Below are 25,113 nucleotides of genomic sequence, written 5' to 3'. Positions count from 1 at the left end.
TCACCTGGTGTGATATTGAAACTATACCTTCCCATTTTGATGCAAGAGCATAAGTGAGCCCAGGTTCACCCAAACATTTGTGAACTTTAGCCACAGATCAGAGGCTCCAAAGGGTCACTCGAGTTTCTAACTGAACATCACACCTGGTGAATTCTGCATAGGTTTGGGTTTTTTCTCTCAGCAATCATTTCACATTGTTTTGTAACTTAGACTGCAGCAGCACAATAATTCTCTTAAAAAGACAACATTCGCTGAGCCTGACAGTGGGGTCTGCTTCTCCCCAGTAATATTCCTAACATTAGCATTCATCTTCTTTTCCATCCTAGAAATAGATAAAAGTCTTCACCAGCACCAGATCTCAAAAGCTTCAATTTTCTTGTCGTCAGTAGCAATAATTTCCCACAATTCACATCCATAAGTCACTTTGGAGAAATAAAGCTTTTCACCAAACCTTTGTACATTTCCAAACTATTTTAAAAAGAAGGCCATGGTGGAACAAGTCATTCCCAGGCTTCTTCCTATTTCTTTGGAACAGCCTCCTTGGTTGGATATGTATACTTTCAGATAACTGAATTCATTTATTACCTCTACAACTTGGCCATTAATCAATGTGCACAGGAACCAAATTATGGACTTTGATCACCTCAGACACAGAGATGAAAGTAACACTGAGAAAGTTATCATGGAAGCCATGATAATGGGACATTGTAGCAAGGCATGACCTGTGAGGAGATGGATAGCTGGGGTGCAGCAGGTCAATAGGAAGTCAGCTACTGACTGCTCAAAGTGAGGGATGGATTGAGAAGGCTGTTGAAAATTCTGCTATGATGCCACCAATATTCAGACATGAGTATCCAGATTATTTTTTTACTTATTGCGTAAGTCAACTATTATGTGAAAAAGCAGGCAAAAGCCATTGTCAAATCTGAGACTGTAAACATGCGTGTATACATGCATGATGGTGAAACAAAACTCAGCTGCCAAAACATCATAACAATTTTCCATTCATCTGTTCACAAGGGCTACATATCCTTTTGTCAAATGGTCAATAGATAGGCCAGATAACTACTGGCTGAATGAGGACCCTTTAAATATTGACATTATGGCCTAGCTGACCATTCACCTTGAGCTAACTTTCCCCATTGCTTTGTACATGATCAGTGAGAAATACTTCTAGTAATTTTGTCCAGGTAATTTTTTTATTTTGATTGTATTGCTCTGAAGTTACACCTTTTTCATGGCTGTTATTTATCAAATTTGGCCCCTTGATACGTATTTTGTAGGCAAAATCTCTTCCATTAACAGCAGTCAAGTTATGAAGCTTGTACAATGAATGCACTTGATACATTTTGTTTAAATGCCTCATTTTAAATAGCCACAAGGCAGAATTCTTTGTAGGAAACATCCAAACTATACTTAAAGATTAAGACATTGAGTTTTGGACAACCTAACATCTACAGTCCATTATGGCTAATATTAGCAAGGAAAAAACAAACCAGTACCATTGTCTAGAGTTCAAATCAGTGATAGAGTTAGGGATAGAATTAATTTAGTGCACTGGCAATTTTGAGAAATTCTTTGATAAACTGTTCGCTAGAGGAGGAGTGGCATCTTGTACAAGACTACTGGTGAAAAGATTTTTCCTCCATGTATAGTGAAGAGCTAGCCCGGTTGTGAAACTTTGGGCAAATCACAGTTTCTCTGAGCCTCTCCCTATCTGTGAATTGGAAAAAAATGACTTCTAACCTATCTTTATAGATTTCTTTGATACATACAAATAGAGAAATGTGCATAGTAATAATAAAATGAGATGTAGCCTACATCTCCTTAAACATCTCTTATTTACTATACAAATAGCTTAATCATTTGCCAATAGGCAGAAAAGGTAATTCATAATATGATCCTTAATCTAAGAGCTGCTCAAACAATTTTACAGTAGTTTGTTCATTGAGGGAAATAGGTATCACTTATTAATAGTCACCAACTCTGATATTTTCCTGCTGGAGACTGACTAAATCCTCCCTACTGTGTTCTTTCAATGTCTTTTCATTATAAAAAAAGAGTAATTTACTCACATTGATAATCTCACAAATTAACTGTAATGTTATCAGCTAAACACTCCAATCAAGTCAGAGAACATTTCAGCAACCTTGTCTTTAGACTGAGCTTTGCATCTTGTGCAGGTCTATGAATCAGCTTCTCACCTGAAGGAATTTTCTCCTTTGACCAACAACTATCTGGGTTAAACCAGACAATCACTACACTCTTGAATGAGCTCACCCAGAAAAATGATCAGACAAAATGCCATATCACCCCGAGGGCAAAAATTTTTCACAAAATGATCACTCCATATATCTGACCTCTCAGCCCTAATCCTCAAAGGAAACCTACATGATGCCTTCAAAAGATGAGCCTACAAGCATAAATTTATAACTTTACTAGATACTTTAAAAAAAACAACAAAAAAAACCACATGGTCTTGATAAAGACATTAGATTTTTGGCTTATTACAACCCCACTCCATTCCTTTTTTTGTCCTATTACTGCAGGGTTATTAACAAGACAGTTCACATTTATTAGGTCCTTAGAATATGTGCTAATTACTTATGCTAAAACTATCACTTCTACCTTGTATTTAGCTGTGACCCTCTCTCTTTTCCAGACTCAAAGAAAAAAGCTCTGCGTAGTTTGAAAGCTGGTCTCTTTCACCATTAGAAATTAGTCCAGTAAAATATATTACCTCACCCACCTTTCCCTCTCTAATACCCTGGGACCAACATGGCTACAACACTTGAAACCTCTAACAGTTGATGTCAATGACAAGAACATTTACATTTTGAAAGAAAACTTTTGGAGTAGGGAAAAAAATAGTTCCTCTTTCACTTACCTGCGAAAACCAGAGTTTGATTCTGTTTCAACTACAAACACTTGATCTCACAAAAACCTTAAGGTCTGCATAAATAGTCTTGGTTTGTACAGCAAGTAACTCTATTGTAAGAACAGGAGAATATCCTGCCAGCAAAGGGCTAAAACCCAAAGTTTGGGAAGCCCTGAGCAACTACAGCATTTATTGACTACTATCAACACTGCTCCATACTTGCATCTCTCAGAATCTGGTATTCAGCTTCTGAGACCTTTCGACTTTCTTTGCCGTCATTATCAAGCATCTTCATAGGGTTTTCAGAATTTCTCCGACCATGATTCTGAGGTCATCTACTTTTGTGCGAAAATAATTTTTTTATCTTGAATATTCACATCAGATAAAAGTGGAGGAAGAACTCATTTTAAAAGTTAAGCCTTTGTATTGGTTACTCAATTTTGTTTTAAAAACCAAGCAATCTTTTTGTAATCTTAATCTGCTATTGTTTCCACTCTGGGTTCTTGCGACTATTTTATTCTTTTCTTTAACAAATTTAGTCAGTCGGCTTTATAAAGGAAATCTCATTAAATAATTTGAGACCCTCCCAATAAAGTATAGTTAGCTATCCTAGTGTATGAAGTGTATAAAATATCAAATAAGCCTCTGACCCTATGCTTGAATGGCCTTCCAGCAAGCCATTTTTTGTTGTGCCAAAACTTTATTTTCATCTCATTATGATTAGAGCTCCTTGACCAATGACACCAGAAACTGAATTAGTGTCTTTGGCTTTCCACATAAACCTCCCAGTATGCCAGAATGTAGCTAATTTATCTATTGGATTGGAGTACAGAAATCTTCTTTCCAAACAAACAGATGGTCAAGCTTAGGTGCTATTTCATAGCAATGTGTTTGTTTCAACAAACAAACAAACAAACATCCTAAACATTTCCCATTTGGTCTCAAAATTGAGGCTTTTGAACTCTCTCTGCAATGGTAAATTGTGCAGGGTAACACTTAAAATATGACATTTCTGAATTATTTGGGTGTCTCAGTAACTATACAGTTTTTTTACATGCCATTGTGAAGCCAGGCTTCACACACATGAAGGCTGCGATGTTTTTTAAAAAAAGGTAATTACTTAGTTTTGCAACACAACCAACTAATTAATGAAAAGTTCAGTTGACTGGTTGAAAATTTTGTTATACCGAGTGGCTGTGACTTAACTTGACAATCATCCAAATAGGACAATTGCTGGAGAGAGCCAGAATTCCAAGATTCTTACTCAGATGAGGCAAATAAACATTTGGTAAGCAATACTGCAGAGTAACGGTGGACAATAGGCCATACTACTTTTACATAAAGGCAGCTCAAAGGGCTGTCATGATAGTACTACCTATGATAATTGTAGCTGTGACTGTTAAGAGAATATTAAGTCTTATTTAGATTACTCCCACATTTTTTGTTTCCCCACTATCAAATGCTATAGAGGCACTAAGAGCAACTTTGTATAAAACGGAGTTCCATTTTGCATTTCAAGCAAGAATTTAATCTCTTATGTAAGAAAAGCAGTGTATCCTCATTACGCTTACCGAACTTAGAGTATAGAATAAGTTCTCTGGGAACTAGCCAATAAATACAAATAGTTAATGAGTTTAAGTTAGGAAATACTGGTGACAGAGCAGAGCTACTAACAACCTAAACTAGTAAGGCACAGCCAACACTGATGTGTTTAAGATACCCACCTTTTTTGCACCAGCCCAAGAGATACATTTAGATAGTTCAATTGACTACCGCAGGTACCAGAGTAATTTGGATGTAAAGTTCTGTACAGTATCCGTGCTTGTGGATCAACTGAATGTTTAAAGTGATATATTTGCTGTTATTAAAATAAAGATTCTGAATTTTCAATTGAGCAACAGCAAATTCTAATACAGCAAACTCTATATACATTTTCCTCTTGCAGACCAGGATCACAAGAAGCTTTGATTCTCTTTTCTGTATGGTAGACTGTAGTTCTTAAGTCATGCTGGTGGCACAGTTTTTCCAAGTAGTCAAGTTGAAGCTATATTCAAGCAAGTTAAGTTAAAGTTTTTATGTACTTATCACTCTTCAGCTGTTCCCCCCGTGTACCCCTGCACAGTCAATTCATCCAAGGATGAGGAGTTGGCGTCTGTTCTGCCCCAAAATCAGAACAGTGAACCGAGTTCCAATTGCACATTCTTTATTACCAGTTATACATAGGTGGCAGAAAGAAAACAGTTTGTTTTCTAGGCTCTTAAGTGGAATTTGTTGGGCTGGCAATTAAAATGTCTTTTGACTTGGATACAGCACAAAAGTCATCTGGCATGAACAAGAGTAAAGATGAAACAGTAATTTGTGTTTTTCAGACTATAACTATCAAATCACCATTTTAGAAGGCTCTCCGAATTCCTGACTCCACTGGGACAACGTCAGACATTACTCAGAGAAACTGTCCACTATGTGAAACTCATGGCTATAGAGTATGCCTACAAGAGCAGGAAACTGGACAGTGGCATTGTCATGTTAAGTAGATCTTAATATTTAAGACTGGCTGCTTGTTGTGGCAAGAGCAGAGGAACTCGCACCTTGGCTTTGCTAAGATTGACAGTTGTAATTTTCATTAAAGGTAAGCATTACAATGCAGGCTTTGTCCATACTGTCTCTTGTAACCTGGCTTAACCCTGTATGATAAACAGCTTAGCTCTGTCCCCTAGCGGTATAGCCTATGTCCATTAAATACTTTGCCTTCCGCTAACCAGGGTATGTATTATGTAATCAAAATCACTCTTTTCTGTAAACCAAGATCAGAAGCTAAGAGTCTTAAGATCAACATATAGGCATCATACTGTCATGTCAATTTCGGTCACTGCTCAGCATTATTAATTGAGCCACTAACTAAAAATCCTTTTGGTAATTTGAACGAGTTTGCGTCAAAATTCAAATTTTAACAACGAGCCAGGTTGTGCATTTTTAATTTCAAAATGGGGCTAGAAATTACCTGAAATTAAAATTACTGAAGGGTTCATATAAAATTTATGGGAAAGGATTCTCTACAACTGAGAGGATGCAATAAATAAAATCGCCAAGTATTTGTTCAATTTTTACAACCATTTCCCTTTCATTGTACTGCGTTTTGTTTACTTTTTAGAAATATTCTAACGTATGAAAAGCCAATGTTTATGTGCATAATCAAACAACTTTAATTAAACTGCCAAGTTTACACTTGAGAATGCAATTTAAATCATTGGGCTACATAAGCCATTCAGAGAACACAAGACTCAATTATGCAATCGTGTGCTGTGACCCAGCCACCGTTCAATTTATCTCTTCACCGATCTTGTCACCATCTCCCTTAGCATATTACTTACATTAGTATTGGGGATAAAATGCTCCATTGAGTTGAGTGTAATTTTTCTTAATCTAAAACTTGTATCCCTAATGCCCATTGGTTATGAAGTACTAATTCATTGACAGTCTGTGGTCTGTGCAAAGTTCATTTTAAATGTTTGCAGTGAATAGATTTTTCACAATCTACAGCCCAAGAATTATTGCTGAAGCAAGTCAAATACTTAAGTAGTACATTTAATAATTTGGCCATTCACCGCATAAGAAGCAGCATTCAAATGATAAATTACTTGAATTTCACACATTGGTAAACTGTCAGATGATCTTGGTTTTGTTCTGAGCTCTGCCACTGACCTGACCTTTTTTTGACCTTTACCGAATCACTTACCTCTCTGTCTTTCTCCATCTGTAAAATATGGATAATCACTAGCTACTTATTTCAAAGTGATGTCATGAAGTTCAGTTCATTGATGTCTGCTACATATTTAGTGTTCTTCAGCTAGAAGGCACTATCCAGGTTATACAATTTCAGTCATGCCATGCCATTACTGCATTTGTCTGACCTAATGATGATGCTGTGGTCCATTACAAGTCCAGGCAGTTTGCGTCAAAAATGAATTCAAACGTATTGTATCCACTTAACATCATAGCTGAGCACAACTAAATGTGGTCAACTATCCCACCATCTCAAAATGAAAAAAGAAAGAAAGAATCTGTTACCTATGAAAACAGGGTGTTTTAAAACCAAACCCACGGTGCTCAGAGAGCTGAATATCATTTTTCTTACATTAAGAGTGACAAGGCTGTCAGGCAGCTGTGTTGCTTCAGTTCCGCCGAGGTGAAAATGTGGCCCAACTGTCACCTAGCAAAACTCTCCTGGATTCAATGGGGCCCAGATTTTACTTAACATCAGATTCATTTTTATAGGCACCTTTCCTAGCATGCTTTCTTCAGGTAGCCAACCTGCTAAATATGGTTAATGCAGCCAGTTGCACTCCTTACATGACCATGTGTGACTGACTCCTGGAGGATGTTTCTCCCTTTACTTGAGCTCCTAATCCTTTCTCTCTGGCTTTCCTATTCACTATATCTAAAAGAGGTGGATCACTTTCATTTACTAAGCATGGTTAGTCAACTGTAGATGTTAAACTAAGGAATTTGCCATGAAGAGGTTTGATTTAATTATATGAAAGTTAAACACATTTCTGCAAAATATGCTTGTTATTTTGGGGGCCCAGTTTAAGAAGCCTTAAAGGGGCAGGATTTTCAATAAGTGCTGAGTGCCTGCTATCAGACTCAAGCCCCCTTGAAGACATCTCAGATTAGGCACCATGAAATCATGAATTACCTTTTTTTGGGGGGAGGGGGGATTTAAGCTATCATAGGTATGTGAGTATAGGAAAGTGGGGTCATATCAATAAGCAACCATCCTTGATGAAATTATAGCAAACCTTTGTTTTCTCCTATATGCACATGTTTAGGGATTGTTGAATTAAGGCACTACCTCCTTGTAAAATATAAAAACTCTGCCAATTATTAGATTTGCCATACAGTGAAGTATAAGATGAAAACCTTTGTTCTGTATATTTTTATTCAAAACAAGTCTAATACGTACACTTCAAAAATGTGCCTTTTTTTTTTTTTTTTTTTTTAGAAAGGACTCTCTCTTACAGCTTAGGATAGTCTAGAAATTCAACAAAGTTGTTGTCCTTTTTATTTGTGATCTCAAAACAATACATACACACTTTTTTCCTGTTCTCTCCAGGTATTCTGAATTTCTCCTCCATGCCCTCCCACCACATTTGAGTTGTGTGCTAATACTAAGTAATATAACATAGGCAACATTTCACAACTCACCATTCTAAGCCTCACTGCCAGCATTACTGAAATCCTTTTTGCTTGGTACAGGTGAAGTCCTTAATAATGTACCTGCCTAATCATTATACTTGTAAACTCCACAGTAATACACAATTTGCATTACAAAGTTATTTGCAATTTGTATGTCTACGTACATTGAGCAACCTACTTTAACCCTAATATTTTTCAAAGACATATTTGCATTTCTATGAACCAGAGTAACAATGGAACATCATGCAATTTAATGGTAAAAGCTAACATAGAAATGCAGCCTTGTTGGTTAAAATCTCCCTGAAAGAAAAAGTTCTGTTTGGCACTTTGATAGAACCCTCGATTTCTTACTTGCAAAACTGAAATCAAAGAACTTCAAAGATGAACCCACATCAGAAGACTCCAAGGGTAAAGGATTGTTTTCTGAATATTGTAAAGCAAAATGAAAAAGGTTTAGGGCAGGGATTGGCAACCTGTCAGAAGTGGTGTGCCGAAACTTCATTTATTCACTCTAATTTAAGGTTTTGCGTGCTGGTAATACACGTTAAAATTTTTAGAAGGTCTCTTTCTATAAGTCTATAATATATAACTAAACTACTGTTGTATGTAAAGTAAATAAGGCTTTTAAAATGTTTAAGAAGCTTCATTTAAAATTAAATTCAAATGCAGAGCCCCCCAGACCAGTGGCCAGGACCCTGGCAGTCTGAGTACCACTGAAAATCAGCTCGTGTGCTGCCTTTGTCACGCATGCCATAGGTTGCCTACCCCTGGTTTAGGGTAAAAAAATTACTACATGTATTCAGCTACACATGACTGAACCAAACCGCTTCAGTAGTAAACAGTAAACATGGCAAATATAGCAACAGCTTTGAAACTTGCTATACTATACATTCAAACTTGTTTTTCTAACCAATAATGAAGTGGATAAAATGAATGCTTTAAAAAAAATATTCATAGCCATTGTACTTTATCTGTTGCACGTGAAAATTCATTCTGTTCTTTTGGTGCTTTGTCATGTACTTAAAACAGAAAGGATCTTTAACATTTAGCACTTGAAAACTTCCAGCCATGGAGATTTTCCAGCCAAGATCTTTTTTTATTTTACATAAAAAGGAAATTTAGAATAAAAAAAGTTTGCTATTAGCATGAACCCACTGAATGCTTCACAGCAAAGGTTCCCAACTTGTGGCCTACGGAGTGTTGGTGGTCTGCTTACGGTTGCTGGACACATGGTTCTGGCTCCTCTGGGTTACATCCAGCTTTCAAGTTGATTAAGAAAATAGAACAAACAAGATTTTAGTATTACTTTTCCACATAAGCAATTGCTGCCCTGGTATGGTGATGTTATGCAATTATGAATTATATGGAAAGTTGCCACAGTCAAATGACATGACAGAACCACTAAACTCTCCCTGTATTACATGGCCCACAGTATGAAAACAAAATTCAGTTTACAGATTGTGTTGTATTGAGATATGCTGGTTCTTAAGTGCAGTGACAGAGAAAAGCAAGAAGGACTTGATTTGGAAACACCCTTCTCAGACCCACTACTTTCTGGGCCAGTAACAATCTCTGATTCAATCCTTGTATGTACACAACTCCTACCAAAATATAGAGTTATCCTTGTGTGATGCTACCAGATTGGCATTCAAGTGCATTGTAGAGATATGGTGGGGATTGGTGGGAAAGATGACTGATACTTGTCTCACAGGGAGTGATTGTTAGAGGACTGTTAATAGACATCTCCGAGGTACCTACACATTAAATTGTTATATAGAACCCAGAACTATGAGTGAAACATTTTACTGGAGAATAGGGTAGTTAGTAGAAAGATTAAAGTAACGTGTCACCTCTCCCCAGAAACAAAGCCATGGACCAGTCTATGATTTGATGCTCAGTAGGGCACTGTGCTACAGCTGACAATAAGAAGTTCAGTGTAACAATGGCTGTTCAATGAACAGAATACTATTTTGTTTAAACCCAAGGCAAATGTGTATCTGCATTTCCCCCACCCTGCTTCCGTGGATTCATAAGTCAATGCCTCCACTCAAAACTTCAGACATCAATTAACACATTACTTGAATGTTTCTGGTGCCAAGCAGTTGGTAGCTTCCAAAAATAGGATTATCAGGAACTAAAGCTGTCTGAGAAGGAGACTAGGGTAGTAAAAATGAACTTTGAGATGAGATCAACTACACAGGTCCATGCACTCCTGCTTACTGGTTAATAACTTCTAAATTACGCAGATACAGGAGACTTCCTGGATGCCATCAAGTTGAGATGCAGAAAACAAGTGAGCAGGTAGAAGTTGGCTGTACTGTCCAGATGCAACGAGATTCATCAATGCTTATTTTAGGAAATTCCCTACTCAAATACAGTCAAGTGAAAAATCCTTATTAGAGGCAGCTCTGACAACTTTTAGGAGGATCGTTGGGCTTGAGCTGGGAGGATCACAGAGAATCAACCGACTCTTTACCAATTCATATAGTTCCCCATATAATGTTATTGCATATGAGCCGTACTACTGTTTAAGGTAGTTATCCTCAGTATTCACCTGCACATCTACCAATGTGATATATGCCACCACGTGCAAGCAATGTCCCTCTGCCATGTACACTGGTCAAACCAGACAGTCTCTACGCAAAAGAATAAAAACAGACACAAATCTGACATCAGGGATTATAACATTCAAAAACCAGTAGGAGAGCACTTCTGTCTGTCTGGTCACTCAACAACAGATTTAAAAGTGGCAGTTTTACAAAAAAACTTCAAAAACAGACTCCAACAAGAAACTGCAGAACTGGAATTAATTTACAAACTGGACACCATAAATTAGGCCTGAAGGGAGACTGGGAGTCGATGGGTCACTACAGAAACTAAATCAATGTGTCAGTCTCTAAGGTATCACAAGTACTCCTCCCTTTTACAAAAAACTAATTTTCCCTTCCTAACCACTCACACCTTTTGTCAACTATTTGAAATGGGCCACCTTGTTTACACTGGCCTCCTTAACACTTCAAAAATTATTTCCACTCCTTGTCAACTGTTGAGAATTGCCTACTTCCAGCTTAAATTGAATTGGCTTGTTAGCACTGACCCCCCACTTGGTAAGGCAACTTCCATCATTTCATATGCTGTGTATTTACACCTCCCTACTGTATTTGCCACTCCATGCATCTGATGAAGTGGGTTTTAGCCCAAGAAAGCTTATGCACAAATAGATTTGTTAGTCGCTAAAGTGCTACAAGGCCTCCTCGTTGTTTTTGCTGATACAGACTAACACGGCTACCACTCTGAAACCTATTGCCCCCCTTGCCTCTCTATTGGGCAAGTGATGAGCTGTGACTTCTGCTTTTCTTCCAAACTATTTGTTCTATTGTTGCATTATCCTCCTATCTTCCCCACTCCCACACACAGTAGTCAGTTTCATCCATCTGTTGTATTCTCCGACAAGTAGCACTGTGAGCAATCTGTGACAGGAACTGTTCTCTCTTCATTGTTAGTACAATGCCTGGCACATGGGTATCCTGATCCTTTACTTAAGTTCCTAAGTGCTACCCATAACAAACAAAGGTAATTCCTTATTGTTACTATAGAAATTATCTTTTATACCAAAAATATTCAGTTTATCCAAATGTCAATACTTCCTGTATATAAAGCAGAGAGAAACTTTAAGGGCAATGGAATAATCCCCTTCACCTCCAACTACTATAGTACCCTGCTTCACCAATCAACAAGCCTGCTATGCTTCTGTAATGCACTGGTTATCTTCCTCTCCTTATCTACCCTAAGATTTAGCAGTGGAAGGCTGTGGTGACACTGCATATTACTAACATGAAACAGGCAGTTTATTTACTTCTACACTTTGTCTATTACTGTACACTTTAACTACATTTTTCCAAATCCTTTCTATGCGTTAACATTAATTTTATTGTTTTTATCTGATTATTCACTAACAGAATGCTAGTAAAAAATCAACAATAGCCATAAAGAAAGGTAAAGAAAATTCAATTTAATACATTATGCCAATGGTAATAGGTAGGCAAGTAAATTAAATCACAATCCACACAGGAATTAAGAATATAGGGTTAATAGTAACCTAGTAGTATTCCAGTATTAGTGTAACATTTGAATAATATAATACCGGCATATTTAGACTATTAAATTGCAATTAAGATCATGAGCATATTGATAGAGGTATATTTGCACATTTATCAAGTGCTTCACAAATTGCAGTAATCTACCATAAAAGCCCCAGCTAATGTGAATTAATGAGGTTCACACAACCTCACATACCAGGTTTTCCAGCTTTCAGCATTTGTTTGGTTGATGTTTTAAAAAACAACAAAACAAAAAAAACCTTATATTCACGAACAACTGCCTTAAATATCTTGTCGCTTATATAAATCCAATTTTCACAAATACTTGTCAGCCATCTGTCTCATTTGTGTGTCTTGCATAAAGTTTTTTTTTTTTTTTTTACGAGTAAAGTAGTGCAAGAGTACTTCAGCCAGATAACATCCTACAGCAAATATACTTTTTATTTAGGATGTGTTTGAACCACAGCCCGATCCAAACACACTTCATCTTTGGGACAGCTGGGATCCAGATCTAACTTTTGCAGCTGCGCTCACTGGGATGACATGCAAAAGGGCAAGTAGTACAACTTCAGTTATCTTAGCTCATAAATGGACTATTTTTTATATGAAATACATTCCTCTTGTAACTCCACCAACTTCAGCGTAAGTACACTAGAGACTTGGCCTGTAACAAACAAAACTTCCATTCACGTGTATAGTGAAAATGGTCTTAAGGACAAGACAATGAGGGGGGCACTTTTCCTAGGAGCCCGCGCGTCCAAGTAATGATACTTTGCAATGTATCAGAATTTATTAGCAGGAGTTAAGGAGGCACAGACATCAGTGGCTACAATTCAGTTTGAATCTGCTCTACTGAGTTGTCGGGCAGCACTTGCCACCGCAGTACATGGTGCTGAGGCAGCAGAGCCAGTTTTAACAATGGATGAGCAAGTGCTGCAGTACATTTTTCTGCATCTTGTTTTATTTCATTATTTTCCTCCAGCCGCTGATTTGAATGTTTAGTTCTCTCATAGAAGTTATCCCAACTTCTAAAGGATTAAACATTGCTGCAGCGATTTTTTTCTATATAGACCTTTTCAATACCTAGTCCCCATCAACATGCAGCGCTGCCTCTCAGGGTGGCCACCATTAGGAAATGACACCATGCCTGCCCTCAGACCCTTGGTGAAACCTAAGATCATCAAGAAGAGAATCAAGAAGTTCATCCGCCATCAGTCAGATCGTTATGTCAAGATCAAGTGCAACTGGTGTAAACCAAGAGCTATTGATAACAGAGCTTGCAGGAGTTCAAGGACCAAATCTTGATGCCCAACATTGATTATGGTAGCAATAGAAAGATGAAACATGCTGCCCACAGGATTCAAAAAGTTTCTGGTCCGCAACGTCGAAGAACTTGAGGTGCTAATGATGAGTAACAAGTCTTATTGTGCAGAGATTGCTCACAAAGTTTCCTCCAAGAACCACAAGGTAATTGTGGAATGAGCAGCTCAGCTTGCTATCAAGATCACCAATTCAAATGCCAGATTGCACAGTGAGGAAAACGAATAAATGGGCTCCTCCTTTGTTGTGTAACTGTATTTAATACAATACAAAAAAGCCACAAAAAAACCCCATGCATTTCCTCTTGCATCAGGATGAAGTCATCAGTAAGTACCCAGCCACTTATTTTCCTCACTCACTAGCTTTGAGATCTATAAGCACAAGAGTGCTTAGTAAATGCAAATTATTTTTATTCTGACCTTTTAAAGATGGTTGAAGGGGAAACAGATACAAAGTCACAAACATCCTTTTATGTTCCTAGAACTAACAGTGGTTAAGACATTCTCTGCCCGTCAAGTTTATGCTTGCTCATTTCTTCCTTGTTCTACTATCTCCTGGGCCCTCGTGAACTGAGAAGTATTGATCAGTGAGAAATGAAGCAACAAGCCAAGCTGCTTCATCTGCTATCATGTAAGGCAGAGCAAAAGCACTGGGGTCATTGCAGAGAAACAAGCAAGAGTGGGTATTTTGTCAACTGACAGATGCTCTGTCTTCTCTCCACTTCTATTTCTAACTGCCACATGTATTCCGCATCTATGCAATGGTAGCAGAACTGCTGCTTTCTCAGGTTTTCCCACTGTTCCTCTTCCCTATTTTTCCAATTGCCACAGTGCATCGCACATAGTATACATGGACATATTATAAACTGGTGTTCAAACACAAAATGCCTGTACTTCAGGCCCCTTACAACAATGCTGGAAGCCAGACAGTCTCCCTACTTCCATCTCTGACAGGCAATACACAAGAGCTGCAAAATGAAAATCCCCCTTCAGTACTTGGAACCAATCTTGCCACGCTCTTCTGCCACCTTTGTATGAGATTGTGTCATGGAATCAAATTTTATTAGAACAAAAGATGAAAAGTTAACGGGTTATGGACAAACACACTGGAAATCTTTATTTTTTGGAGAGACTTTTCACTCTGATCACAATGAAATGCAGCATGAAAAGTCTGATTAAATCTCAGCTTTCATTTTGCTGCATTGTCAATGAAATTTCAGTCTACCAATTCCCAGTAGCTACATTCTCAAGGCTTAAATGCAGCCAGAGACCACCAGAGATGAGCCCTGGTGCCCCCATCTCTCCTCAGGGCTAAAGCCCCAAGACGCAGTGCCCTGCAGCTGAAGCCTTGAATGGATGGATGGATGGATGTGTGCGCGCACACGCGCGCTGGGAAATCATCTCAGAATTTAAGCCCTGTACATTCAGCTGCATTGCTATGCAAGTTGTTTCAATGGTACCAATAGAAAAAACATTAAGGTGGTGGTAGCTGAGCTGGGAAACCTGACAAATTTATGTTTGGAGAATACTAGGAGTGATAAAGACAGCAACTCCTTTTTCAAACTGATGGATCAAAGCACGAAGAAACCCTTACAGTGGGAACCATGCTTTGACTACCACCCAATATGTAACTTTCACTGTTTAAACATTCATGTTATGAAAGGCTGGAGATACTACAGTAAAATAAATTACCATACCATTAATTTAAGCACTAATTAGTCAGTTACTTATAAAAGTCATGTTGTAGATGAATCACTAGTCACAATTTTAGGGACAGACACAATACATGCCTACGATTCTGTGCCATACTTATGATTTGCTAATACAGCAGCTACAAAATACTTCAGTATCTTTGACTGTCTACAAAAACAGCAATAAAGCCCTTGTCTGAGATGAGCACGCACACTTCGAATGAAAATTAGCTTGAGTGAGTAAATGCTCAGTGGGATTTTCATTTACTCTTTTCAAATGTCCTAGTAAAGTCAGCTATAGAATAAACTGTCTAGTGTCTATTCAGACACTTCCTTTGTGTTCTAGAATACTCACTCTCCTTTCTAGTGTAGTATCCAAGTTAAAGTCTTTAAAATCATCTGTACTCAATGTCCCATTTTTTGGGCTGTTAAATTAGACTAATAAAAAAAAATCTCAAAATTGACCACACAGGCCTGTCTTTAACTGACAGGTTCTTTAACTGACAGGAAAATTATTTGTACTCATCAAGAACACTATGCCTTTTCAACACAAATTGTATTTGCATACAGTTTGCACTGGTGTTGGTAACAGTGGAAGTTTCACCTGTGTTATTACACCAGACCCTCGCTAGAACGTGGGATTTGGGATCCATGCACGGTATTGCATTAACATGGGGACCACGTTAAAATGAATCGCAATTAAAGTAATTAAATTTGGGATCCATGGCCGCAACCGTGTTATACATGAATTTGCGCCATATAGATGCGTTCTAGCGAGGGTCCGGTGTACTAGCTTCGGCAAGCCATTCACATTCACTAGCTATTTCACAACACTATTGGTTCCACCTGCTCTGATCAGGGTTAGAAGACATCATTAAACCTGCTCGCAGCTAAGTGAAGCTCTTCCCTCCACCCTCATTGCTACCATTGGAAAAGCTCTATGTATTGTCACAAGAAGGAATTTATTGTGTCAGCCAACTATGGAGTAGACATTGCCCTAGCAAACAGGTAGATTGCTTTTCTTCTGTACCTAGCACCCACAGCTCCTGTTTACTTTATTGCCAGACCACCAAGAATTATGTCTTGGTGGCTGGAAGTATCTGAGTGGGCAAGATGGGGGTGCACATGTGGAGCTTGTGGGAATGGCTTAAACCAGATAAGAAACAGGTATGATCTGATTCTAGCAGGTAGGTTCGGTAGAATGAGTCTGGGGAGGTGTGAACTGGCAGCTAAGTGAAGAAAAAACAAACATGGGACCTGAGACTCGTGGCAGAAAAGAATTGAACCAACAGTTATGATGTGGGTAGGCAGGCAGTATTGGTCCAGAAAGCACAACAACAGACCAGCACCTGACTGTTTATTGGAATGGGGAATAGAAGTAATGGGGAGGGAATTAGAAGCTGTGGTCAAGTACAGTCGGTATCTCAGTCAAATTAATTTACCAGTGGAGATGCTTCTAAAGTGTCTTAAAAGATTAAACAAAACCCCAGAGACACAAATTTCTCACTTTACACAAACGATGTACATTTTCCCTCCAGTTCATACCTCATTTTTTGTACATAAAATTGTAATTTTATTAAGCATATCCACTTCGGGGGTGGGCAGGAGGGAAGAGGGAGAGAGAAATCCTTAAGAAAGAATTAGGGAAGTAGATTCTAAATTCATTTCACGCACATTTGAATTACAAATGAATGGGCTGGCATTACTAAAATCTGGAGAGATAAAGACAGACAGATGAGTGTCTTCTTCTGAAGGATCCTTTCAACTATCAACACACATTGGAATTTTAACAGTACAATACAGATAAGCACTATGCAGATTTACTTTTTCAGTAGCAATCAAAGTCACAAATGCAACAGTTGTTCTAGAAATGTGTATCTTTTCTGCCTACTTATTTCTCACCAGCTCTCACCACATACAAAAAAAAGAGTGTTACTTGGCTCTGTACCTACTTCTTTAGACACTGTTAAAACACAACAGGATACGTACTTGTCCTATAATCAACAAGTGTTAAGCTTGCAGACTTTTCAAAATTTTAAGTTAACACCAATTTATTCTGTATATAAATTCACAGCCGGGAAAGCGATCATACATAGTGTTCTCTAGGATTAATGTAGATTCTTCCAGTTCCTGGGTTTTGATGGTATTTGCTGCTCCAATCTTTGTAACTTATGTGCTTGTGAACTGGGTACATCTGCTGAAGGTTTTCTTGGCCCAATGGATTTTCATCTTCGTAATTAAGTTGCCTGCCATTTACTGCTTTCTAAAAATACAAACAATTCAGTACATTAAAAGTATCAGCAATTTCATACTTCAAATACTGAGTCCACAACACATCATGTGAAGACTAATTACTACCATCAGCACTCACCTTTTATTCTACCATAAGCCCCTTATAATAGTTTAATGCATGTTCCTGAGTCATTAGTCATTCAATGAAATAACTTACATTACAAAAAGGAGACATGGAAAATATCTACTTCCAAGAACTTAGATATATTATGACTAAAATCAGTTTCCTATTAATGGAAAACTAACATCAGACGATGAAAAAGCACACATATTAAGCCAACTACAAAACAACATGAATATAAGTATTGGCTTTGGTCTTTTATTTCCCAGCCATTAAATTTGTATTGTCTGGAACTCAGATGCCACATGGACAGAAATTCTACTTGTCAAATTGTTACTGAATAGGATGGACTAGTAGTCTGGACCTCTTCGTGTCGAAAATTTAGCTAAAAACCCATATAAGAACCAAGATAAGTCAAATGATTCTTTAATCAAGGTTCAGGGCTTCAGCCAACACTACAGTCGTATTACTTACTATGTTCTGCAAATTCCCAGCTTCTCTCTCCCTGTATTGGCTTTGCAAAGGGAAGTGTTCTCTCTGCAGCGAAAAAAAGTTAGTGAAAGTTTACATTGCAATATTGGAGAAAGGTTTGACACGTGCTTTGTTCAGGCAATAAAATGAGAAGAAGCGTTCTGCCTTGACAAGGTCTGAACTGAGCATCTTTCAGGAGGAAAAGGAGGTTGACGAGGCTTGTTCAAATGGAGTAGTTCAAGTGTACTATGACACACTCCACCCATATACTTATTTTCTACACCAATACTGACTTGGACTCTTACTACATTCCATGGGTGGCGTACCTGAGCCCACTTCTCCACTGATGCTCTAAAAACTCCCGCATCTCAGTCTGGTGCTTCTGAAATTTTTATTTAGTGTACACTACATAAACAATTTACTTTGTGACTGTGTTTACTAGCCTAACAAAGCAACATTGTTATGGTACTTAACAGTGATCTGTAAACTGAAACCCCAATATTGAACAGTTTTTCAATTACTCAAGATGCTTTTACGGCACTTAAAGTATTTTCCATGGTCAACATCTCCCAGAAGACTATTTTAGTTTTACACATTTTTTGCATGTGTGCTGGTTTTTATTCACAAGTTTGTCACAAGTAAGGCACATGCTCAATTAGTGAATTCAGATTGCTGAATGCATTCCAAAGACCAAGCAGTCTCATTAGGTAATTAAATCAATTTGCACAACACTGCTAACAGAATAAAATTCCCTTTTTTTTTTTTTAAAACAAGTAGCTCGCACAAAAGCGTCCGAGTTTTAAGAAAAGGACAATAGTAGACAGCAATGAAGACAAGCAGAGGAAGAAAGAGTAAAGAACAAACAATAGAAAGGTAAAACAGAAAAAGCCTCTACAGCAAGAATAGGAACAGAACATGCACAACACATCTGAGGTTTACAAGAGTTTAGGCAGGTATTTATTATCTAGCATACTGTAGTGAAGTCATTAAATCTTATCAACTATATTACAATTACTATTATACAATGAGGCTTATATTAAAACTATACTAGTTTAAGTAAAGGTACACTGTGATGCTTTATCTTCCCATTTGTTTACTATTACATAAAGTTATATAGTCCAGCAGTAGATCTTAGTTGGTAAACCAGTATCCTGTACATGAAATCATTTATCCATGTGTAAGATTTGACATTCAAAACTTATTCATAGGAAGATAGCACTATTCCCACACTATATACAATAGACTATTTGATTACTGCAACTGCTTCCATCTGACGAGGACCTTAGCTTGAGACAGACCCTATTTGAACAACTCAGATGATGTGTAAACTAATTCTTAAGAATTCTCTGTGCAATACAGCATCTAATCTTAATCACACTGATCTCTTTTCCAAGGAGACAGACTAGAACTGGTAAAAGCCCCTTTATTCACTATCAGCCTGATGCACCCAAGAGTGTTAAGATAAATGCATGTAACATCTCTGTACAGTACACCAATAGATTTCCAGGTGTTGCGAGGATTGTCTGGGATGGTGGGCAAGAAGTCGTCTTACTAGTATTCCATGGGTGTCCTCGCAGGTGGAAATGTCTGAGAAACACACAGGGGGCTAACACAGGCCCCTTTACTGGACCTCTTGTGTAGCCTCCCCCATCATATTAAGGTCTTCCATTTTAAGTTCCCTGTGCCTGGTTTTCTACCAGTTCCTGGGCTAAATACAATTCCTACAACTAATATTAGCAAAAACTAGCTCTTGAGCACTCTTCAGCTTGTTACTCAAATTTGCTAAGGTAGCCCCCCATCACTTGTTAGAGATCGTGATATTTTGGCTGGAAACCCAAGTGTTGAGAAGATATAGCCTGTAGGAAGAGTAGTTTTCCTCCTAGAAATGGGGGTAACTTACTTGGTCAACATACCACTGTTGGATGACGTTCTTGTGTTAATACACAGAAATCCTATTGATTGCTGCGTTAGACCATTAGTTGGGGAATCATTTTGTTCCCATTTCAGCCTGTGGCAAAATTCATACTGACTATAGTGCTAAGACTGGGCCCTCAGTTACTGAAGTTTCACCTTGTGTATTTAAAAATGCCTCCCTTCCAAACTCTATCTGGAATTCTCTTATCCAATTAACGTCTGTCATTTAAGTTATGATAATCATTGCACTGTGGTAACTTGCATGAGGTCTCATTCCCTCTTTTTTCTGAATTCAAACTGAAATAGCCCTTTGCAGGTCACTTGCCAAGTATCTATTTTATGCTACATAACCTAAGATTAACATCACCCCTTATTTATACAGTAAAAGTTCATATTGCTGTATAAAGGGACACCATCCTGTACTATATCTACTTTTGCCATTATAACAGCTTACCTCATTCCCATGCAATTAAAAAAATATTCAAGACAGCTTAGTCACATGAAATCCATCAAGTTAGGAAATAATGCATTAAACCCCAGCGCTTTCCTGTGATAAATCTGCCATGTGGTGCATTCTATGTCTCAATAACGTTGCCAAATGTGGACAGCAAGTTCTTTAGGATGGGGATTACGCGTTCTAATTTGTTTTGTGCAACACCAAAGCACACTGCTGGCTCACTTTATTCCATTTCCTTTCACCCTCTATAGGTCCTGTGACTACAGTTCATCTGAGTCAGTCACTCTGCTTCACTTTGCAGTCTTCTAGCCCAAAGAGACTTCATAGCACTAACAATGTTCATAGACTAATTCATCTATTCAGCTAACTCTTTGAAACATGAGTTTTGAGAAATCAGGCATAGGCTTGTCTCATGCTACGTCTACACTTCGAGCAGGGAGTGTGATGTTGAGTTTGAGGAGACATACTCAGAATAGCTCTGATCAACCTAGCACACTAAAATTAGAATGTAGGCACAGTAGCCCTGGGGTCAAGCCTCTCAAATACATGCCTAGTATCTTTGGTAAGCCTGTACTCAGGGAAGCTATCCCCTCCCCACCACCACCGTGGCTACCCTTTACTTTTAGTGTGCTAGCTGAGCAAGTTAATGAGGATACGTCTCTCAAGCTGGGACTCCCACCCCTCCCCCAGCAAAAAGTACAGACATACCCTCCTTTTAGATAAAATCATTGATTGTGGAGAGATGCAACATATTGACACAGCCCCAGCTACTTTAGTATCTGAGTACTTCATCATCTTTAATGTATTTATACGCTCAGCACCTGTGAGGTTAGCCAGTAACTAAACCAAACCACAACTGAGCGACGTGTGGCAAAGTCTGTAGCAGAGCAAGGAATTGAACTTGGGTTTCCCAGCATCCTAAACTAGTACATCTGACCACTGGGCCATTCCTCCTAATTGGTTTAAGAGCAAACCTGGACCCCATTTAGGGACAACTAAGTTCTATGTGACAGTCAGTCTATTCTCAATGTCCTCCCCATCTTTTCTTTTAAATCTATGCTGTAGAAGGGATAGTGGGCGGGGGATGGGAGAAGAGAGAATAATAGAGATCTCTGCACTATATATATATTTTTTTTTTTGCCTCTGTGTAAACCATGTACTATGCATACAAACTGCACAGTTGGGTGGTATAAAATTTTCAGTGGAAAAACTTCATTGTGCCATTTCAGTAAGTACATTCCTTTTTCTTTAAAAAACAAATCCATTTAGAAATACAAATTAATACAGGACCATGCCAGCACCTATGTACTAATGAGAACTCAATACATAAATTTTGACTACTTGTTCAAAGAAGTACAACTTGCTTACTTCACTAAATTAGAGGAGCTAATCATGGTACTTTTTGAAAAGCCCACAAGCAGCTGCTTCTGGGTGATGACCATTCTGACATTGTTGCTGACCTCCAAACAGAGTCAGGAAGCCTGTTATTAAGTAGTAAAATTAGACAGGCCACAGCTGAAGAATCCATGATTTGAGTTTTATCGAAATCCACATTCCAGTGCCAGATTATACGCGGTGTGTTTGAGGAGTAAGCTTAAATTTCAAGCAGAACCATCCTTCCTAATTTACGAGCAATTTATCTTTGAAGAGTTCATCTTTTTGTTGTTTTAATACATTTCTTCCTTCTCTCCCTCCATTAAGTGATTACAGCAAACAAGATGTTGTCTAGTAACCAGTGAACCTAATCTTTTGCGTTGCTGAAATTTGACTAAGGCAGAGTGTCAGAAGAATAGTTTGTTAGATGAGCAGTAGCAATAAAGCTCACAAAAAACTCTTGAATTTTTTCCCTGTGCAATTTTAGGGTCAACAGGAGAAAAAGTTGTTCACAAGAGAGCAACTCTTACCTCATGCTACTGTCCCTCCCTGGGAAGCCCTACTTTACACAATCAATTTGTTTTACACTTCTGACAGCAGTTCATGCATTTGTAGCCAAACTCTCTCAGGTTTAATGACTGCTGGCATTTAACTCATTGAGATGGAAAATAAAAATCAGTAAGGGTTTTGTCTGTCGCAACTGTATCACCTCTTGGGGAAGATGCCAGAAACTGAGGAAAGGTTTGAGAATAAAAAATTGTTTGTGACAAGAACAGGCATCAATATCTTTTTGACTTCCCCACTCAGAGTTATCTGGCATTAGTTTCTCTAGCTGTCTCTTCTTATTTACTACTAATACTATTATGGGTTTATTTCGATGGATATGAAAACACATTGTATTTTCTTTTTTGATGAGAACAATTATACTAAATCCAAGTGTGTATGGGGGGAGGAATGTGTGTGTATGGGCAATATACATCAGACTTTGGTGGAACCGCTAGAGAATTTTTTCCATGATTCTCATTTATACTGTAGTTTTCCCTGGTGACGATTTTTAAAGGCCTGCAAAGCCATATCACATAATGCAGCAAATCATATCAGATGACACTGGTCACTCCCTAAAGAGGGTCAGATTGGTTTAGTGATAAAATGGAATATCTCCATGGAGGCAAACACCTGAAGTAGCTATACTGTGATTCAGTAAGAGACACTGCTCCCTCTTCATCACAGCTGAGTCATGCTCTAGTGTGATGTTATTGAGTACCGTGCTGTTGGTGATACTGCTGGCTAAAATAAAAGTCAAAGACATAAACCTCTTTATGAAAATGAAAATGTGCTTTTCACAAGTAGGCACTGAACCAACAAGAGCTGAAGCCATTTTAGATGTGTTATTGGTGAGTCGTGAGGATCTCATAGAAGAACTGGTCATAGGGGACAACCTTAGTTCAGGTCATCATGAGTTAATTCAGTTTAAACTAAATGGAAGGATAAACGAAAAGAGATCTGGAACTAGGGTCCTTGATTTCAAAAAGGTTAACTGTAAAAAATTAAGGGAATTAGTTCGGGAAATGGACAGGACAGAAGAACTCAAGGATCTGAATGTGGAGGAGGCTTGGAATTACTTTAAATCAAAGTTGCAAAAACTATCCAAAGACTGCATCCCAAGCAAGGGGAAAAAATTCATAGGGAAAAGTGGCAGACCAAGCTGAATGAGCAAACAAGTTATCAAGAGAAAGCAGAAAGGCTGTGAGGAATGGGAGATGGGCTGGATCAGCAAGGAAAGCTATCATTTGGCGTTTAGAAAGTGTAGAGATAAAGTGAACTGCCAAAAGCCAAGCCGAGTTGAACCTTGCAAAGAACAGTAAAACCAATAGTAAAAGGTTCAATAGCCATATAAATTAAAAAAAAAAAAAAATCCAGCGAAGGAGTGGGACCACTAAACATTGAGGATGAGGTAGAGATTAAAGATAATCTAGCCATGGCCAAACACTTAAATACTTTGCCTCAGTTTTTTATAAGGCAAATGAAGAGTGCAGAGGTAGTGGCTAGGTGGCTAATGGGAACAAGGATATGGAAGTAGAAATTACCACACCTGAGGTGGAACTCAAACTCATTTTAATGGGACTAAACCAGGGACCTGAATAATCTCCATCCAAGAATGTTCAAGGAACTGGCACATGAAATAGCTCAATAGCAAGGATTTTTAATAAATCTATAAACTCAGGGTCTCACCCTATGAATGGAGAATTGCTAATGCAGTTATTCTTTTTAAGAAAGGGAAAAAAAGTAGAGGCCTGTAAATTTGACCTCAATTGTATGCAAGGGTCTTGGAACAAATTTTGAAAGAGAAAACAGTTAAGGCCATAGAGGTGAACAGCAATTGGAATAAAATACATGTTTTACATGAGAGATTGTTTCAAACCAACCCATTTCCCCTCTGAGAATATAGCTCATTTTTTTTAGACAAAGGAAATGCATTGGATCGACTCTACCTGGATTTCAGTAAGGCATTTGGAAATTTCCACATAGGAAATTAGTTAAATTGAAGAAAATGGGGATTGATATGAGAATTCAAAAGTGGATAAGGAAATGGTTAAAGGGGAGACTACGAGTCATACTGAAAGGTGACATGTCAGGCTGGAGGGCATTGACACAAATAGTGGGAGTGTGCTAATAAAATTTGTGGATGACACAAAGTTGGCAGTATTACCAATATGAAGGAGGACCACAATGCCATAAAAGATCTGGATGACATTGAAAACTGGAATAGAAGAAATGGGATGACATTTAATAGTACAAAGTCACACACTTAGGTACCAACAACAAGAATTGTTGCTATAAAACTTCCTCCAGGGATAATTCTGCACCCCCCAAAAAAGTCTGCATATTTTATTTAGCAAAATCACATAATATCACACTAGTTTCAATTATTTTGGTAATTTAATTCAAAATACCCATCAGCAAGTATGCCTGTAACAATACAGACAACAACAAAAATTCAAGAAACGTTTTTTGACAAATAGATTCCTTACTAGGCATATTAATACAGAACTGAGTAATAATTCAGTTAAACTACAATAATGAAACGTATTTCTTGAACCCCTTAGATGCAGTGCAAAGGCTTGGGGGAGTTTGGGGTAATGGAGGAGCTGAAGGAGAGGGAAGTAATTGCTGGGAAGGTTTTAACCTGGAGGGTTACTGGATATGGGTGGGACAAGTATGGAACAGGAGTTTTTTTGGAAGGGGAGAGGATTGTTAGGGACTCTCCCCCATGCAGACCTTGGCTGACCCCTAGCCTCTCTCATTCAGTCAAGAACATCTGTCCCTGTTCTCAGGTATCCCTGCACCCCAACCCAGCAA

The 25,113-nt window shown here is 38.1% G+C and overlaps 1 protein-coding gene and 1 pseudogene across 1 annotated transcript in view; one reads left to right on the top strand and one right to left on the bottom strand.

Annotated features, from left to right (window-relative positions):
* Positions 1–13,280: 13,280 nt before the first annotated feature.
* LOC127055491 (60S ribosomal protein L32-like) lies at positions 13,281–14,692 on the top strand (annotated as a pseudogene).
* Positions 14,693–15,672: 980 nt separating this feature from the next.
* Positions 15,673–25,113, bottom strand: part of NECTIN3 (nectin cell adhesion molecule 3) — a 118,167-nt gene continuing 108,726 nt past the window's right edge. The window contains exons 8-9 of the mRNA XM_050958879.1: positions 18,012–18,074; positions 15,673–17,447 (exon numbers count right to left, since the gene is read on the bottom strand). Coding sequence (XP_050814836.1) covers positions 17,271–17,447; positions 18,012–18,074 — 240 coding nt within the window. The 3' untranslated portion in view covers positions 15,673–17,270. The remainder of the gene's footprint in view (positions 17,448–18,011; positions 18,075–25,113) is intronic.

The sequence above is a fragment of the Gopherus flavomarginatus genome, chromosome 1 (assembly GCF_025201925.1).
Source record: "Gopherus flavomarginatus isolate rGopFla2 chromosome 1, rGopFla2.mat.asm, whole genome shotgun sequence".
NCBI lineage: Eukaryota > Metazoa > Chordata > Testudines > Testudinidae > Gopherus > Gopherus flavomarginatus.
The sequence above is the reverse complement of the archived record's forward strand: the minus strand, read 5'-3'. Positions and strand labels throughout refer to the sequence as shown.